At 45.0% G+C, this 19,631-nt stretch overlaps 1 protein-coding gene across 3 annotated transcripts in view; it reads right to left on the reverse strand.

The window, feature by feature from the left end:
- The window catches only part of LOC119167582 (uncharacterized), a 212,831-nt gene that overhangs the window by 155,142 nt on the left and 38,058 nt on the right, over nucleotides 1-19,631 (reverse strand). For all 3 annotated transcript variants that reach the window (XM_075866089.1, XM_075866090.1, XM_037419085.1), the window contains exon 3: nucleotides 9,515-9,577. In XM_075866089.1, coding sequence (XP_075722204.1) covers nucleotides 9,515-9,577 — 63 coding nt within the window. The remainder of the gene's footprint in view (nucleotides 1-9,514; nucleotides 9,578-19,631) is intronic.

Raw genomic sequence — 19,631 nt, forward strand, 5'->3', positions numbered from 1 at the left:
AATTATGTGGCCTATTGTGCCAATATGCTTGACTCGAAAATAGTGCACAATACCCAATAATAACAAATAAGTGATGCAATGGAAATTTACATTACGATCCATAACCTAGTGCATTATATGGACAGTCACTAGCACAAGCGAAAGCTTTGGCACAATGATCAACGAAAACTCTTATAAACACGGTTGCGCACGCTTGGTCACATGTTTTAGAAAAATTAAGAGTATTAGAAAGGTACTGATACATATAAACATCTATTATTACTCGAGTCGTTCACTATTCTCCGGAGTCAAATTTTTCGTGTTGTTTCTGGCGTTCTGTGACAGCTACCATACAAGTGTGTACAAGCACCTCTCAGAGACTGTTGTGGGATAACATTTAAAAGAGAGTTCCAGATATAGTGTTTCGAAAAGGTTCGCGAAAGCATGAACATTGCTTGTGACGTGTGATGATTGCTTTGGTGAAAGGACGCTTTAGTACGAGAATTTCGTATTACCTATTTGTAGTCTACTAAGTTGTCATAAAATATACAGTGGAAGAAGAAGGGAGACGCCGGGTTTATATTGTGACGACGTGGGATCGACGAGCACACAAAGCACTTCAAACAAATACGCTTTATCGATCGCAGGAAAAAGATGATTATGATGATGATGATGCCTCCGCTATGGCTCTTGCCCACTTAGGGGGATTGGCCAAGAATTGAGGATATGAAATTTAAAGCCTTTCGAATGAAACTTAATCCTAACAGGAGGAGGATAAAGCACACGTAAATACAAAAAGAGTGCAATATTTTTTTGCCATCTCGACCAGACAGAATATTATATATCTCAAATTGAAATTGCAGTGATTTCATACACGTTTAAAATTGATGTTTAGAATTTGCCTAATAAAAACATATTAACAAATATGCAAATTAGAATTTAGAGGCGCATTCGCTTTCTTTCTCGTAGATAGCTGAAAACGGCATTAGAGGCAATGCTGTGGCTGTAGCCCAGAACCGAAGCACCAAGAGAGAGTATATTTTCATTGGTGAAGGGCAGCACAAGGTTAGAAAATGGGATGGCAAGGACACGTTTTCTGAATAGACTGTAACACCGACATGACAAAAATTAATGGTCTATTGATTCCAGATCTCTACAAAAGCTGCATAGGGGAGATATTCCCAGAACAGCCCTGTGTGAATATAGATTCAAAGGAGGCACGTGACATCGCAGTCTTGATAGCATGACTTCCAGCAGGGCACCAGCAGGATTTCCACCGATATTTCAAAGTTTTAAATTCAGTGCATGGTGTTATTGATTCTATGGCATCAGCCCTGAGTGCAAATTTTGGTATCTTACAGCCGTTGAACTGGGCAGCACCGGAAGCACAGAAAGTATTGGACCATTTAATGCCATTCGAGCTAATGAATCCGCCATTTCATTTAACAGTAAGCCGCAATGTCCAGGTACCCATAATAACTTTAAGAGCTTAAGCTGTGGAGGAATTAGCGTAAGGAATGTCCTTAAAGCATCTGATTGAGATGAAGCTGTCCGTGACGTACATACGGACAGGGAGTCTGTAATTATTATTGAAGTGGGGGCGTCCAAAGTAAGTTTTTGTAGTGCTAGAACAATTGCCAAAAGTTAAGCTTCAAAAATAGGTGTAAAGTTTGGTAGTCTTACTGAAAACGACCAGTCAAGTGAAGTAGAGTAAATACTTACTCCTGCCGTCTCATCTATTACTGAAGCATCAGTGGCTGTTACAATATTTGTTTCCACATGTGCAAGGTAATCTTGAAAGCGGCTATGTAAGACCCGGTGTGATTGAAATTTAGGCTTACGGGGAAAAATGTCATCATAATTTATGATGAGATTTTGATTTGGCTCGTTTGCTGCTGGTTTATCTGTAACTTTTACGTTTATTCTGTCTAGTTGCTTCTAGACAAAATTAATTTGTGGTGTATGAAAACGTGGCTATTGAGCAAGAAAGAAAGAGTCTGGGTCAGTAATTAATACATATTCTGATCTTATTACCGAATAGCTGTAAAATTTTAGATAAACCATAACCATCAGAATACGGAATTGACAAGGCAAGGCTGGCAAGCTTGCCTCCTGGTACAAAACATTGTCCGCAACGAACTTAGGAAGCTCAAGGGATAGTCGCAGGGCCTGACGCTCCAAAACAATCAAACGTTGAGGCTTATTAGCTGGGCCACCTGATAATAACACACATACAAATTCTAGAATGGGACGCATATATATTTCGTAAATCATAAGCAGAATGTCCCTGCAAAAAGCATAGCGTCTGCTGGTCAATCTGCGAATCATGCCTAAGGCACGTTGTGCCTGACATGCCCTACTCTCTATGTGAGGAGTCCAGCTTAATTTATCATTATAAATCATTCCCAAATATTATGTGACTCAACTTGCGGAATAGGCTTTTCTATAAAACAAATATCAATGGAGATAAGATCTGTTAACTGAAATAGCAACATTGCACTTTTGTTTACATTTATTGACATGCATATTGTCTCTAGCCACCCCTCTAGCGAATTCATATACCTCTGCAGTTTTTGATATAAGGAATGAATGTCTATGTTTGCTGCAAAGAAGGCAATGTCATCTGCATACACATATACCTGCACATCCTGGCTGTAAAGAATTGAACTCATTAAGATGTTGAATAATATCGGAGGCAAAAGACTGCAACAGCTTCTTCGTCTTTTGCCCTCGGCCAATGACGTTCGCGCTGCTTCGTTGTCGCCACCACTGGCGCAGACGCGCGGTGTTATTCCCCCTTAGAAAAAAAAACCGTGCCTTGATGTTAAATGTTCAAGAAGCAAGGCTAAAACGAAACTGCACAGTTAGTTTGTCATATTGTCACAGTTTTACAGTTTGTCACCACAAGTTGTGGTGACTATCTGCGGCGCTTCGAACACTGCACGTCGTCCGGAACAACCTTGTAGTCCACGTACCTGATGCGTCGCAGAACCTTGTATGGTCCGATGTATCTTCGCAACAGCTTTCCGGAGAGCCCACGGTGACGATTAAGTGCCCAGATCTTTACGTTGTCGTCCACGTTGTATATTACCGAACTGTGCCGGAGGTTGTAACGTTCGGCATCGTCGTCTTGTTGTTAGGTGATTCGCAACCTGGCAAAATGTCTGGCTTCTTCTGCTAGCGGGGGTAAACTCTTCAGCGTCCGTCTCACTGCCATAATTTTCATGAATGAGCATTGCGACTAACGTTGTGGTAACCTCGCTTCCGTAAAGAGGCTAAAGGGTGTCTTCTGAGGGGTCTCCTGACGAGCTGTGTTGTACGCGAACGGGACGTAGGGAAAATGCCCTACGTCTCAGGTCTTGTGCTCTACATCTACGTACATGCTTGTCATGACAGCCAGGGTCTTGTTGAGGCGTTCAGTAAGCCCGTTGGTCTGGGGATAATACGCCGTTGTCTTTCTGCGAGCTGTACCACTTTGTCCGAAAACGGTGTTCAAAAGCTGGGCCGTGAACGCAGTACTTTTGTCGGTGATGACTATTGCGGAAGCACCGTGTCTTACAACGATGGCTTCGATGAAAAATCGCGCCGCTTCAGCTGCCGTCTTCCGTGGCAGAGCGCCTGTCTCCGCGTATCGGGTCAGGTAATCAGCGGCCACGATTATTCACCTGTTTTCAGTGGCAGACTTTTCGAAGGGGTACAAAACCTATGTCGATTTCTGCGAACGATGTCTAGGCACTCGGACAGGCTGCCGCAGGCCGGCTGGTTTATTGGATGGTGGCTTGCGACGCTGGCAATCTAGACATGCCTGCACGTAAGTTTTGACAACTCTGGCAAGTCTTGGTCTGTAATAGCTTTTCCTTATTCTCGCTGATGCTCTTGCGTCACCCAAGTGACCAGTGGTGGGTTCATCATGGCAGGCTTGCGGTACTTCACGACGAGGTGTAAAAGGAACGACGAGCAAGTAGCTGCTGCCAGCGAGCGAAAAGTTTTTCTTATAAAGAACGTAATTCGGCAAGCAGTACGACGGCAGCCCTCGCGAAAATAAGTAAGAAAAGTTATTAGTTCGCCCTTGTAGGCGATTCGTGAGTGACAGCAGTTCAACGTCGTCGCGGTGCTGTTGAGAAAAGGTGGCGGTGTCCACAATTCCCAAAAAGGCCGTGGATTTGTCGTCATCTGGTAATGCCGTCTCAACAGTAGATTGAGAAAGACAATCGGCATCGGTGTGTCGCTTTCCCGGCTTGCAGGCAACAGTGATTTCATATTCTTGGAGCCGAATATTCTAGTGTGCAAGACGGCCAGATGGATCTTTCTAGTTCACTAACCAACAAAGCGAGTAGTGATCGCTGATAACGGTGAATGAGCGACTGCGTAAATAAGGACGAAACTTCAGGACGCCCCATACCATGGTAAGACATTCTTTCTTCGTCGTAGTGTGGTTAGCTTCGGCTCAGGACAGCATCCTTCCGATGTAGGCGATCACCTACATCAGGCGATCACCTAATCACCTTGTTATCCTTCGACTGTAGGAACACTGCTCCATGACCCACATTACTAGCGCCTGTTTGTAGTATTGTTGGCGCGTTTTCATTGAAGTGGCCGAGCACGAGGAAAGTTTGAATCGGCTGACGAAGCTTGTAAAATATGTGCTAGTGGTCTTCGCCCATTGCGAAAGAGATATCTTCCCAAATAAGCTGTGTCAATGGCCATGCAATGCGCGGAAAATTAGCAACAAACCACTGGTAATAGGCACAGAGTCTTAAAAAACGTTGCCCCAATTTTTTGTATGTGGCGTCGTGAACTTCCCCACGGCGGCAATTTTATCCGGGTCGGGTAGTATCCCTTGGCTGCTCACGACGTGACCTAGAGACTGAAATTCGTGGAAGCCGAAGTGGCACTTCTCGGGTTTTAGAGTAAGACCGGCCAAGCGTATTGCTCCAAAAGCGGCTTCGAGCCTTCGTATGTGTGCCGCGAAAGTCGCCAAAAAGACAATCACGTCGTCGAGATACACCAAGCAAGTTTGCCACTTCAGTCCTGACAGAACCACGTCAATGAAACGCTTGAGTGTTGCTGGTGCTGAACACAAACCGAAAGGAAGTACCTCCAATTCATAAAGTCCATGCAACAAAGGCAGTCTTCTCGTGATCTCTCTCATCCACTCCTATTGGCCAGTAGCCACTTTTCAAGTCCATGGACGAAAAGTTGGTTGCGTTTCGTAGTCTATCCAATGAATCATCAATACCCGACAGAGGATAGACGTCCTTCTTTCTGATCTGATTGAGCATCCGATAGTCGACGCAGAAACGCAAGCAGCCGTCCTTATTTTTTACGAGTACTACAGGTGATGTTTAAGGACTGTTAGATGGACGAATAACATCATCTTCTAGCATCGTTTTCGCTTGTTTTCGAATTGCCTCATGCTCCTTTGGGGCGTCTCGATAAGGATTTTGCCGTATAGATTTGGCGTCAAAATCCGTGATGATGCGGTGTTTTGTCAGTGCCGTTTGACCAACTCTTTATGTGGATGAGAAGCAGCCACGGAACTTCTTGATCAGCGTGAGAAGGTGGTCTCGCTCATAGGGAGATAACGTTTGAGCAACGTCAACAGGTGGTAGTGTAGTGATAGTAAACGCTGCTGCTTTTTTTTTAATAAATGTATGTAAGGAGAGGTTGGTGCCAATGCGTGGCGCCGGCTGCTCCTCTTCTCTTGCACAAAAGTCAACATCGCACACTCAGTAGCAAACACAAGGCTATACATATGTACATAGCACAACACTTACACGATGAGTTCACGTTTTTCCACACTGAGTGTCCACACCACACAGAAATGAATCCACACTGCGTAGAACTGTGTCCGCACCAAACTGAGTTTGTAAAAAAAACAAAACAAAAGAAATCCACACAAGTAATCATGCCAAGTTAAGTGTTCACACAAAAACGTGAAAGTTCGATAAAACGAGCAAAGTGATCTTGTCGCTTAAATACTGACATGCTTTCAGAAAGATCTTCCCAAAAATATCGTAGTGAAGCAGGAAAATACTGTTTTGAAACATACCGTGGTTAACATTTGTTTTTTGTTTAGTACTTTTGAGCTATTTCTGATTCCTCCAGAAAGTGAACGACCGCACGTGCTGCAGTGGCTTGTAGCTTTCCTTTTGGCCATGGACCCAAGATTTTTGCAATTGATGGAGGTCGCTTATCCAAAGAATGGAGTTTTTGAAAAAAGTTCTTTTGAGGTACGTCATGATTTTTCTTCCACTAAATGACAATATTTTGATTGAGAGTGTTCGCTGAAATAGGCAATAGCCATACCTTTGACTATGTGTCGTCGTTCTCTGCTGAAGTCTGTTATTAATAGTTCAGGGCCTCCTTCAATAACAGCGATGACAGCCCTGGCAACAGGAATGCCGCTAGTAAATGCGAGCTCTTTTATGTGTTCAGCGATGCCAGTGCCGTTTTGTAAGATGTCACAGTGCACAGATACGAGAGAACAACTTCGTGGCGGCAGTATGACGTCGTCATCGGCAATACGGAAGCGAGGTGGCTGGTGTTCCTCATCTGTAGCAGTGTGCAAACTTATAGTGAACGTCACGCTTCTGTCATGGATTATAATCACAGCCCCGTATTCGCGCAAGAAATCTATTCTCAGTTTGAGTTGTTTACAGCACTCGTGGAGAATGACGAGGGTGGCGTCAAAGGTGGAACGAGCGATGAAGAGTTCGCCCATGCACATTACAACTGGTGTCATCAACTGACCTCCTGCAGCTCCTATACTGGGTCCGTGCCTTGGCATTTTCATCTTCCTTAGTCTGCCGGCTAGCTGTAGGCTGATTATAGAAAAGTGGGAGCCGGTGTCGACAAGAGCCGTCACTTGGTGGCCCTCAATGTGAACGACGAGGTCAGCGCTGATAACGTCAGTTACATCGGCATTTTTTCCATTCGTCGGATTAGTCGTTGCTATCGCCGTCTTCGGTGTGGGTGACTTCGAGCTGTCATATGTCTGCAATGGGGGCTGTTCGGAAGTTCGATTACTGGCAATCCCACCCCCCGAGGTTGCTGTGTCTAGTTTCCCCTAGTGACGTCGGCTAAACTGCGACGGTTAGGTGAAATGCCCCGCGCAGTAGATAAAAAACGTGACCCGGGCCTCATTGGATTCTGCGGCGGTGTGTTCATAGGAGTGTCGTTGTACGCGTGTCGATCGTCGTACGTAGGAGTAATCATGGTAGCGAGGAAATATTGAGTACTGAGCGTCACGATAACGCCCAGCTTCGCCACAATGAAAGCATACCGGTTGACGGTCAGAGGTACGCCACAAATCGGTTATTCGACGCTCGTAGGTAAGCGGGGACTCACTATTGAACCAGGTTGTGGGCTTCGCATTTCGCCTTAATGGCATTCGTCTTGTCGGCGAGATTGGTGACGTTGGGAAAGTCGTCAGCGGTGAGAGTGGCTGTGTTTGCAGCGTTGGTAGTGGTCCAGTAATTCAAGTCCGCTGTGCCGAAGGCGTGACGACGGGGCGTCGAACTGCACCCGCATAAGTAAAATGTCGTCACACATCATCATAGCCGGATGAAAAGAGTGCCTGATGGACCTCGTCCCGGGCAACATCAGCGACAGAAGACAATGCCGGTGTCGGTTCAGTTGCTGGAATTAAACCAAGCTACCGAATCTCCTCCCTCCAAATCTCCCGGATGACTTCCCGCAGAGGCCTGTCAATTGTCGACGAGGGTTGCTACAGTTGTAACGGGGCCACTTGCTCGAAAGTTGACCTGGTTCTGCTGGTGGTACCGTTGCTGTAGGGCCAGTTGCATAGCTGTGGCTTCTTTTGTGAACTCAGCTACTGTGGTTGGTGGATTTCTCCCGAGCCCAGCAAACAGTTGCTCCTTCACACCTCGCATTTGATACCGCAGCTTTCGGTATTCCGGCGTCTCGGGATCTGCCCTGCCGAAAAGACGGGTCATGTCCTCAGCGAACATAGCTACGCTCTCATTTGGTTTTTTTCAATTCGAGCTTCCAAGAGACGTTGCGCATTATCCTTTCCATCGAGACTAGTAAAGGTGTCAATCAGCTGGTTGCAGAAGTCGTCTCACGTAGGCATTCATCTTTCCCTGTTGATGTACCAAGTCTGTGCGTTGTCTTTCAGGTAGAAGCACACATTCGTGAGCTTGTCTTCTGGGGTGGCTCACTGGTTGTACTTCGCGCAGCGTTCGAAGTGGCCCAGCCAGTTTTGGGCGTCTTCATAGGTCTCACCATGAAAGCAGTCAGGAATCATAGGATTCTGAAGTGTCATTTGCGATGGAGCAGCAGTAGCCATGGTGGCTGAAGGAGGCAAGCGATTGCTGGCAGTCTCTGGCAAGGGATTGAGCTCGAGATCCAGGCCTCAAAGATGGCGACTAAAGCGGTGGACTGGTGTGTCGATGGGTGTTAACGATTCCGGGCTCGAATGTCGTGTCCGCGAAAAGGTGCCAAGCATGAAGACTACCCAGCACCTCCACCAGTGTGACGACGCGGGATCGACGAGCACACAAATCACCTAAAACAAATACGCTTTATTGATCCCAGAAAAAAGACTGCGACGACTTCTTGGTCTTTTGCCCTTGGCAAAGAACACTCGCATTGCTTCGTTGTCGCCACCACTGGCGCACACACGCGGCAATATGTAGGCTTGAACTTCTCCTCAAACATAACAACAATGTTATCATGGAGTGCGCAGATGTAAGCAGTAATCATTGTTTGCGTTTTTTTTGCCATTGGAATGATGGAAGTTCTGAGCAGAAAACACCACCAGACCTCGCGGAATGCTCAGTGCTGTCACAGCTAAAGGTGGAAAAGCGGCCTTTCAAAGACTTTTTATTACCACGTTTTGGGTAGCTGCTCCAAGCGCACTTGCAGGGTACCTACTCCGCCATAAATTATTAAAACTTTTGTGTGGTGGGCAGGCATTCTTGTTCTTGTTCACCCTCTCTTATGACGCATAACAACTGTGGGGGATTGGCCAGGCATTTGCTATGCCATCCTTTGTCATATTTAGAAGTGTGGCACGCGCTACACATTTGCAAAGAATTTGGTGAAATATTTCTGCCATCACTGATGATGATGAAGAATAATGCCTGCAGTTTTTGTAATGAGTTGGCGAATCCCTCAAGGCACTAGTTACATAATTCTCATTGTGTGAAGCCTGATTGTTCTTTTGATGTTCTAAAACACTTTAATGCTTGTAATAACGCGATACCATTCCCGAGATCAAGCCTGCCTAAGGCTAGATTGCAACAAAGTTTCAAGCAGTGGCGTAGCCCTGAGGATGATTACTGGGCTGATACGCCGGGGATCCTGGTTTGGATACCGCTATGTCCTGGGTGGTTTTAATTTATCAAGTTTTTTTTTATTTAGCACGATAGCGGTAATGGGTATGGGCGGCAGTGGCGGCACCGGAACACTACAGCGCACGTGACCATTGTTGTGATCTCACAACAGCTTTCGCCATTATATGTGCCACGCCCATGACCCATTAGTAGTAAGTGGAAATGCATCTACTCACTGGATGGATGATGAAGGAGATCTTAAAATATCCGGCTCCCAAAAGGGATAGGCGTCTTGCTACCTAGAGAAAAAATAAGCATACTTGAATGCCATTCATTATCAACATATGTTACAATGACACTGACCCCGACGCAAAGCCACTAGTACGTCTGCATATTTTGGGTAGGCTTACAACAATCACATTTCTGTGTGGCAAGCTTATTTGTTGCCGAAGCGACAAAGTAATTGGTGAAGTGCCGCTCTCATGCGTGCGAGAAGAACCAGGCATGAGGATGGGCAAACCAGTGCGGGACATTCCAGCTACACTATTAACCACGTATCCTCTATGTGTACCTTTACCTACGTTTTTCCTCTTTTCTATAGGTTACACGGGTAGCCGCTTTTGTGTTTTTTTACCTTCTTAAGTTTTAAAGTCTTACATGTTAATTAACAAAGGTCACAATCTAACTTTGAAGGTGTAAGGCTCGTGCTTACTTTTAACGGTGACCTTTAGAGCTGATAGAGTCTTGCCTATACCTTTAGGAGTTTTTATATTCAAAGGGCAAGAGTTACAGATTGGTGAGGTTGATCGGGAAAAAAATTCAATTGCTTCAACCATGCTCAAAAAGACTTGAAATGATTTGGTGCTTGTGGTAAGAGTGCCATCCACGGTGCGCGGCAATGTGGACTAGATGGTTGTTAGAGCTATGAAATACATGGAGGGCCATGGCATCTCGAGGAGTTCTATAGCGGAACGTTCGCGGTAAGGAGAAAAAGTCGTGCGGCACCTGTTTCTGTACCTCGTTTCCTGCGTTGTTTTCTGACTAATGCCGCTGCTCGGTGGTGATGGTTTAGAGCAATGTTTGCCGACAGAAACTGCGAAAAAACGACTAATCCAAGAAGATGAGATTCAATAGCTAACGTGGGTCATTAACGAAGTACCCTCGTGCGGGTGACTGCATGCTTGATTCGGCAGCAGGCGATCGAAAAGCCTGCAAGTCTCTCTCTCTCTCTCTCTCTCTCTCTATATATATATATATATGTATATATATATATATATATATATATATATATGAGATATAACAGACAGTAATGCCAAGGAATGTACAGGGGAAGTTATTAACATTAATGGAATGTAAATAAGAAGAAAGAAAAGTGGATGAAAAAATTACCAACTGTAGGCAGGAATCGAACCTACGACCTTCGAATTACGAACGCGTAATTCGAAGGTCGTAGATTCGATTCCTGCTTACAGTTGGTAATTTTTTCATCCACTTTTCTTTCTTCTTATTTACATTCCATTAATGTTAATAACTTCCCCTGTACATTCCTTGGCATTACTGTCTGTTATATCTCATTATTATTGTGTTAAAAACACGGAAAAACGAGCCCTTAGGTATACACTTCTTTCCCTTATATATATATATATATATATATATATATATATATATATATATATATATATATATATATATATATATATATATATATATATATATATATATATATATATATATATATTTATATTTATATGTATGTATGTATGTATTCCTGCTCACGGCGAGTTATTTTTCACCAACTTTTCTTTCTTTTATTTACATTACATTGGTTCTAATAACTTCTCCTATAAATTTCTTGGCAATATTGTCTGTTAGATTTCATTTATTTTTTGTGTCAAAACACAAAAAAACGAGCCCTTACGTATACACTTCTTCGCCATATTCAATAACGAGGGCCTCGTACTGGCAGACTTGGTGCCCTTAGATTGTATACGAGGCACTATTGGTCAGCTGAGAGCTTGTCTAAAGTTCGCGTTCTACGTGGCACCATACAGGCTTATGAAAGATTGTGCCACACTCGCCGCCATTGCTACAGGTGGTGCTGCTTGGCACTACCACGCTAAATTTCGCATATAAACTCAATAAAGCGAGTTGGGGCTAGCCGTCGTGATTGGTCAGAGGTAGAGCATCAAACGCGTTATTTGGAGGTCATAGGTTCGATTCTTGTTCAAGAGAAGTTATATTTTGAGCCACTTTTATTTCTTCTTATTTACATTAAATTGGTTATAATAACTTTCCTCATACATTCCTTGGAATTATTGCCTGTTAGATCTCATTATTATTGTTTCAAAACATGGAAAAGCGAGCTCTTTGGTATACACTTCTTTCCCCATATATATATATATATATATATATATATATATATATATATATATATATATATATATATATATATATTGTAAAGGGGGTTCATTGAAGGACTGAGCAAGTGGGTGGTAGCTCTAAAGGAACGCAGGTGGACCCAGATGACAGTGCTTGATCGCCGATCTTGTGCCTTTCTCTTGTGTTGATGATAGCTGACCTGATGGTATGAACGTCTTTTTTATTTGTGCAGGTTGAATGACACCGCGTTGCAGCATATCGTTCACCTGTTCGGTAGTAACTTGGCGTTCCGCCGCAGACACACGATATGGTCGCTGTCGTAGTGGCGCATGGAAGCCGGTATCGATGTAATGTAGAGTGGTAAAAGTGCGGCCAAGTGAAGATTGAACAACATCAAAAGATTCGTGGTACTGGTACAGCAGTTGGAGGAGTTCAGATCGTTCAGATGGTGACAGTCCGTCTGCGATCGCCGAATCGAACACTTTCGAAGCCTGTAGATCAGAGTGGTTAAGAGCACTGACGGCGGCGAGGTCACTTTGGGATGATTCTTGCGGCACAGTAAAAATTTGTCCGTTATTATTGGGCTGTACGCATCCAAGCGACTCGCCTTCAAACAGTTTGATGGTATGGGGAAAGGGATTGATAAGGCAGAGAGCACTGGCTCTATTAGAAATTGAGAGGGCTGAATAAGGGAGCAGGAATGATTTCCGACTTAGAAAGAGGCTTGATGGCTCAAAAAATGCTACTTCATCACGCATGCCGTCGGAGACCACAGGGAGCAAAACAGCTGTTGTCGGTGGAATGCCAGTGTCCTCTTTGACAAGTAGCTTGTGTGCGGCTTGATTAGTGTGGTCATTGGGCTGGTCGAACAACGAAACCAGTAAAAGTTCGGAACGGGCACAATCTATAACGGCATGATTACGCGATAGGAAATCCCAGCCAAGTATGATGTCATGAGAGCACGAGGAAATCACGATAAACTCAACAATGTATTGGTCCTCCGCAATTGAGAGTCGGGCAGTGCAGGCGGCCATAGGTCGAACAGGTTCTCCACTTGCTGCACGTAAGGACATCATATCAAGCGGCGTGGTCACCTTTCGGAGCTTGCGGCAAAGTTTGGCGTCTATAACAGACATGGCGGCACCGGTATCCACAAGAGGGTATGCATGGGCGCCGTCTACAAAAACTTCGACGATCATTGACGGCAAGGTGTGAGGACTTGAACATTTCGATAGCGCAGTTCTTGCCCCTTGAACTGCGACGGCTAGTTTCCCTCATTTTGAGGGGCTGGTCGTGGACGCAAGGGTGACAAGAGCGTCGATTGGGTGAAGGTGGGCGACGAGACGAAGTTGCCGGATAGTCAGTCACAGGAAGACATGTTTGACTGACGATCCGAACTTTCATAAGCAAAAGGGGGTCGGTCCATGTAGTTGCTTCGTGGTCGGACGTCTGTGTAGGCGGGCACGCGACGACGGCAGTAACGGGAGATATGGCCAGGGCCGCCGCATGCAAAACAGATCGGCTGGTTATCGCACGTTCACCAGGCATTTGCAGCGAGGGGCGTCGCCCACGTGGCATATGGCTGAGTCGAGGCTGTGGTAGCGCGTGGAGGAGCCCATGCGACGGAAGACTGAGTAGGAGCGGTGACATGCGGCAGTCCATTGAACGGCGAGGGCTGGTGTGGCTGCTGCCTCTTTACTGCGTCTGCATAAGTAAGAGGCGCGGCGACAATTTGCTGCTGAAAGGGCCCTGGCATAGGCTCGGCAATCTGGTCCTGAAGTGCATGTCGGAGCATGGTATTGATTGATTGATATGGGGGGTTTAACGTCCCAAAACCACTATATGATTATGAGAGACGCCGTAGTGGAGAGTCCGGAAATTTTGACCACCTGGGGTTCTTTAACGTGCACCCAAATCTGAGTACACGGGCCTACAACATTTCCGCCTCCATTCGGAGCATGGGAGCTAACGGTGTCAGTGGTTGCTCTTGCTGCTGCTGCGGGAGCTCTTGGCGCTGACAAAACGGCAGGAAAAGGCTGATGTGCGACCTCCTCACGCACAAAGTCTTTCATTTGTGCTAGAAGGCGGAAGTGGTCAGGTACGACCTCCAGTGCAGCGAGTGGTTGGTAAGGCTGAAATGAACGATGGGTGAGAGCTCGTTGCCGTCGCAATTCGTCGTAGTTCTGGCACAGAGTTACCACTTCAGGCACCGTGCCAGGAGACTTCGCAAGGAGCATTTGAAATACGTCGTCATCAACACCTTTCAAAATGTGCTGGATCTTGCCACTTTCGCTGATTGCGGCATCGACGCGCCTGCAGAGATCGAGTATATCTTCAATATAGGCGGTAAACATTTCGCCAGGTTCTTGTGGCCGTGAGCGCAGGCGTTGTTCGGCGCGCAACTTCTGCATGGCAGGGCGACCGAAAACCTAGGATATTGCCTGCTTGAAAGTGGCCCACTTTTCGAACTCGGATTTGTTGTTTGTGTACCACAGTTTCACACATTAGCCAAGTAAAAGTTGACGGTGATCAACTTAGCAGCGTCATCCCACCTGTTTGGTCTTCTGACTTTTTCGTAGGAAGACAGCCAGTCCTCAACGTCCTGGTCTTTGGCGCCCGAAAAGATCGGGGGGTCTCGCTGGTGAACAGGGCCGGGGCAAGTAGCGGCCGCGAGAGGTGCTGTCTGTTGGGCAGCGTCAACTTGCATGGTCGACGGCAGGGTGCGGGATCAGAGTTCCAGGGTGTAGCTGATGTACTTACCCAGCACGATCCACCAAATGTAAAGGGGGCTTATTGAAGGACTGAGCAAGCGGGTGGTAGCTCTAAAGGAACGTAGGCGGACCCAGATGACTGTGCTTGATTGCCGATCTCGTGCCTTTTTCTTGTGTTGATGATAGCTGACTTGATGGTATCAACGTCTTTTTTATTCACTACTATATATATATATATATATATATATATATATATATATATATATATATATATATATATATATATATATATATATATATATATATATATATATATATATAGATAGATAGATATTTGTGTGTGTGGTTGTGTGTGTGTGTGTAAGATCTAACAGACATTATTGCCAATCATTGTTTAGGGGAAGTTATTAGAACCTGTGTAATTTATATAAGAAGAAAGAAAAGTGGTTGAAAAAATAACTTGCCGTGAGCAGGCAAGTGTTGCTCACGGCAAGTTATTTTTTCGCCCACTTTTCTTTCTTCTTATATAAACTACACTGGTTCTAATAACTTCACCTAAACATTGCTTGGCATTACTGCCTGTGAGATCTCATCAGTATTGTGTCGTAAAAGGGAAAAACGAGCCCTTAGGTATACACTTCTTTCTGTTTATATATATATACATATATATATATATATATATATATATATATATATATATATATATATATATATATATATATATATATATATATATATATATATATATATATATATTGTTACGGAGTTGGTGACTTCTCCATAAAGTGTTTTACAGAGGACAAGCTGCAAGGAAGAAGTGTGACTGAAGTAGGTCTTGAGGCGCGAAACATAGACAATGTAAACAAGTGACGAACTTGGTGACGTATTAGAAGCGATGGCGCCCTCGGTGTTCTATTCGCGCAGTACCGATACCACTCTTGTTACTGTTCCTCTTGTTCAAGCTATTGTGCGCCAGGAGCTCAAAAAACATCGGAGTGCCTTCCGTGTGCCATGTCACCGCGCCCAGAGTCAGCGAATGCCCTTTCGCGATCCCCTCCTGCAACCGACGGTTTTCTCCACGTACCCGCCACCCGGCTGAGTGGCGAACTGCAGATGACCACCTTATATGTTTCAACTGCCACCGCGTTGGACATATTGCTGTTTACTACCACAACACATGCTCCTCGGCACCTCGTGCAAGGACCCATATGACCCGTTTGGATGGTACTGCCCGCACCTTTTCACCTGCCGAAGAGTCCAATGCCGCGACCAATCTCGAAACACTGGGTACAGCCCAGTGAACTGGGCACACTGGGTATACAACAGTATATATACATCACATGCTATAAAATGAAGACACGTCGTGGTCCAGAAGATGCCATGCATTTATTCTATTCCACGCGCAATTCTTCTTCCTCGCCCTATTGAAAAAACGTCCAGCATAGGAAGGGGGGATTCCAACATCCACCATGCCCCACAGCGGTGGTCTAGTGGCTAAGGTACTTGGCTGCTGACCCGTAGGTCGCGGGTTCAAATCCCGGCTATGGCGGCTGCATTTCCGATGGAGGCAGAAATATCGTAGGCCCGTGTGCTCAGATTTGGGTGCACGTTTAATCACCCCAGGTGGTTCTCCACTACGGCACCCTCCACTACGGCGTCTCTCATATACATACGATGGTTTTGGGATGTTAAACCCCACAAATAAATGAATTCAACATCCACCATTTCGGTGGATTATGGTGCTTGAAATGTTGATGACACATGGTGTGTGGTGGCGTATGGTGGAGCGCAAGGTAGATGGCGCGCTCCAGCCGGTAATTTTGGAGCTCGAAGCAGCGTTATAACTATCGTGACGAGCTGCCACTAAAGCAATAATCAAACTAATTGTATAAACGTCGTTGTAAAAAGCACCCGTAGAAAAAAATGGTTCGACAGCGCGGAATAGAATCTGCCACCTTTGGATTTTGAACTCAGCACACTAACCACTGCGCCACGCCACTAGATGGTAAACTTTGGTGTTAAAGAAGTAGTCAACCCAACTCACTGTTTAACCAGTTTTTTGTCGCCTATTCAAGATGAACGTGATCTGCATCTACTACTAACATTTGCCCTTCTGATAAACACAAACAACTGCTGGCTGAACTATTGCCACTGCGATAATGGCAACAGCGCTATGTTTTTGTTACTATGTACAACCGCAAGAAAAAGCTAACTCAGTGGACTGAGGAGCAAGTAGAGTTTATCACCGGCTACTGCCAAATTTCTGATCTGTTTCTCCATCCTTCCAAAGGGCGATATCTCTTCTGGCTTTATGATGCTTTTATGCTCATTCGATAGATACGCCGACACAATTTATTGTGATGTGTTTCGCGCAAGGCACAGCGCTGTTGCTCTGTCGTTTAGAACAACTACATAAGGCTTGACCAAAACGAGCGCAGTGCACCACAAACATTATGCTATCATATTGGTTCAGTAAGCATACGAATTGACGAGTCTGTGTTCTCGCATAAGAGCCAGTGAAGTACTGGCGAGTGCGACCGGCCACTGTCGGTTAGGGGAGGCGTACATTTGGTGGAAGTGCCGCAAGCGCGTGGCATGGATGTTTGTGGCTTCTTGTGTGGACACCGTACAAAATACAAAAGGCTTCATTTAGGTCAAATTATGCACGGCTGTGCTGTATGGTCGTTTTACTCGTGAAAATTTAGCATTCTAAAACTCAGAAGCGCCGATAACACTTGTACGGGCTCGGTCGGTAGGACAAACGTTTGGTGCAAATCGTGATGGTATAATAAAAGGGTGAAAGTCAATTTCGCTACGGCTCATTTTGACGCATGTCGAAAGTGAGTTTATGCACATTCGCACCCACATTGTTACCTTAAAAGTACGGCTTAAGCAACAGAGTGTGCAAGAATTGCCAGGGTTGCTTTTCCAGCGCGGTGACTTCAAGTGACCACTGTGTTTTGCTCTCAAATTGAAAAGGGCGATCGCGAACTGGAGCTCATTTACTTCTCGGCAACTGCGCGCTGATGTAAAACATTTGTTGTCAGTGTTCACAGTGACACCTGTAGTCTATTCAAAATCACAGGAACCACATCGCGAATGTCAAACTGATGTATGTACATGTCCGAAATGTAAACATATTCACTGTCGCATGTTTTAGGCTCTACAGAAATTGAAGCGTTGTTGATGCTACAGTAATAAAAAAATAAATATGCTAGAAAGCGTAAAGAACAGCGTTGGTTCTTTGACCATAAATATATATCTCTGCACATTCAAGAACCAAACACTACTAATAAGTGATTTCACATACTGCCACGTGCTATTTCATCATGTCACCATCATCCACCAAGTTTGCTTAACGCCACCGTCGTCCCCCTTGCTCACCAAGCCTTCCACTCAACACGTTCTGCCTCGCCACCATCAGCCGGTATTTTCCACCATCACCACCATTGGCTCACCCACCACCACCACCATCTGCCATCATTTTTTCCACTCTCGCTGTCATCAGCCATTATGCCCACCACAGTTTCCACGATATCCACTAATATTTCCACCATATCCAGTATTCTTTCCACCATCTCCAGCAACAATTCCAGCATCCACAAACCCAGGATTTTTAATAGGGTGGTTTCTCCTATACAATCACCTTGTCAATGCTTAATGCGTAATGCGTCACAACTCACCCTCCCCTCTAGAAAGTCTCAACTAAGAAAGTACAAATAATGCCCCAGTTTGCTAACATGCACAATGTAAAAGTTTCTACCTAAAGGCAGCACGGAGCAGTCGATCACATAGCTCACTGTTGAGACCTTGCACAGAATCTTGTGAGGTCCTTCCATGACGGAACGCAGTTTGCCATTGTTGCGATGCCCCAGCGTCTCGTAAAGGACAAAGTCACCGAGTGGAAACTCAATCGGAAGAAATTTTCTATCATGGACGACCTTGTTCTAATCGTGGTAGTTGATAGAATCGGTAACTGCAATTTTTTGGCGCTTCGTAAACAGTTTCTTCTTCTTTCAGTATAGTAGGATAGGATGAAATTCCATACATGAGGAAGGAAGGTGCATAGCCGCTCACTTCGTGGGGCGTTCTGTTGTGTTTGTCAATTACACCCGGAAGCATTTTAGTCCAAGACTATTGTGGTTCGTCGTTCAGCTCACATTATAGTCTGGTTGGGATGGTCTAGTTGGTCCGCTCTTTCACGTCGTTGCATTGCGGATGATGAGATGAGGTGAATATTTGGTGTATACCGTTATGTTTTAAAAACTGCTTAAGCTTTCCTGCAGTATATTCTATTCCACGATCTAAGAGTAACTTCCTTGGTTTTCCAGAAAAAAATGTTTTTAAGCATCAGATGAAGGTGTCTCTGTTCTCACTTTTATGAGCAAACGCCCATACGTAGCGGGTCGCAGGATGATTAACGAAGTGAATAAACCTTTTTGATGAGCCGTATCCAAAAAGTCCTCCAAGGGTGTCCATTGCAAAGAGGTCTAAGGGCTCTTTAGCTGGAGGCAGTAATTCAAGCGTCCCAATCTTTTTTGTTTTCATGTTGTTGCATCTCTGCCATGTATCCCAATGCCGAATGTAGTTGGAGACATCGGTTATCATAACCGGCCAATAATATTGCGCAAACAGGAGTGATAGCACCTTCTTCACTTCAACGTGACCAGAATGTTGATGCGTACTCTTAAGAATTGTTAGGCGTAGTTCATTCGGCACGTATGACTTTTGTAATCCTTTTTTGACGATGATGATGTTGTTTTACAATGAATGGGCTTCTTTTGAACACTCATTCTATTGTTGAAGTTTGTCGTGCGACAAAAGAATAACTATTGGGGCTCTGCAGAGTGCATCTGCTTCGACGTTACTTGCACCCTATTGATGTTTGATGTTGACATCATACATTGACAGTTTCGAAGACCACCGGAAAAGACGACTTTGAGGATTTTTAACATTATTCAGCGACTGGAGTGCAGAGTGATCTGTTCCAACAGGGAATGGCTTTCCATGAAGGTAGAAATGCCACTTATCAATGGCATCTACAACGGCAAGACATTCTCTTTCTTTCACCTCGCACTTCAGTGGTTATCGGGAAAAATACGCAACAAGATGTCTTTTGCCTTTGTCGTCAGGTAGTTTTAGCACTGCACCGATGCCTTCGACAGACGTGCCACAGTACACATTACTTGGTCTCGAAGGGTCGTATATGCGAAGCACTGGTTCTTCAGTTATCCGCTCTTTCAGTTCCCGAAAGGCTTGCTCG

Source organism: Rhipicephalus microplus, chromosome 6 (assembly GCF_043290135.1).
Source record: "Rhipicephalus microplus isolate Deutch F79 chromosome 6, USDA_Rmic, whole genome shotgun sequence".
Classification (NCBI taxonomy): domain Eukaryota; kingdom Metazoa; phylum Arthropoda; class Arachnida; order Ixodida; family Ixodidae; genus Rhipicephalus; species Rhipicephalus microplus.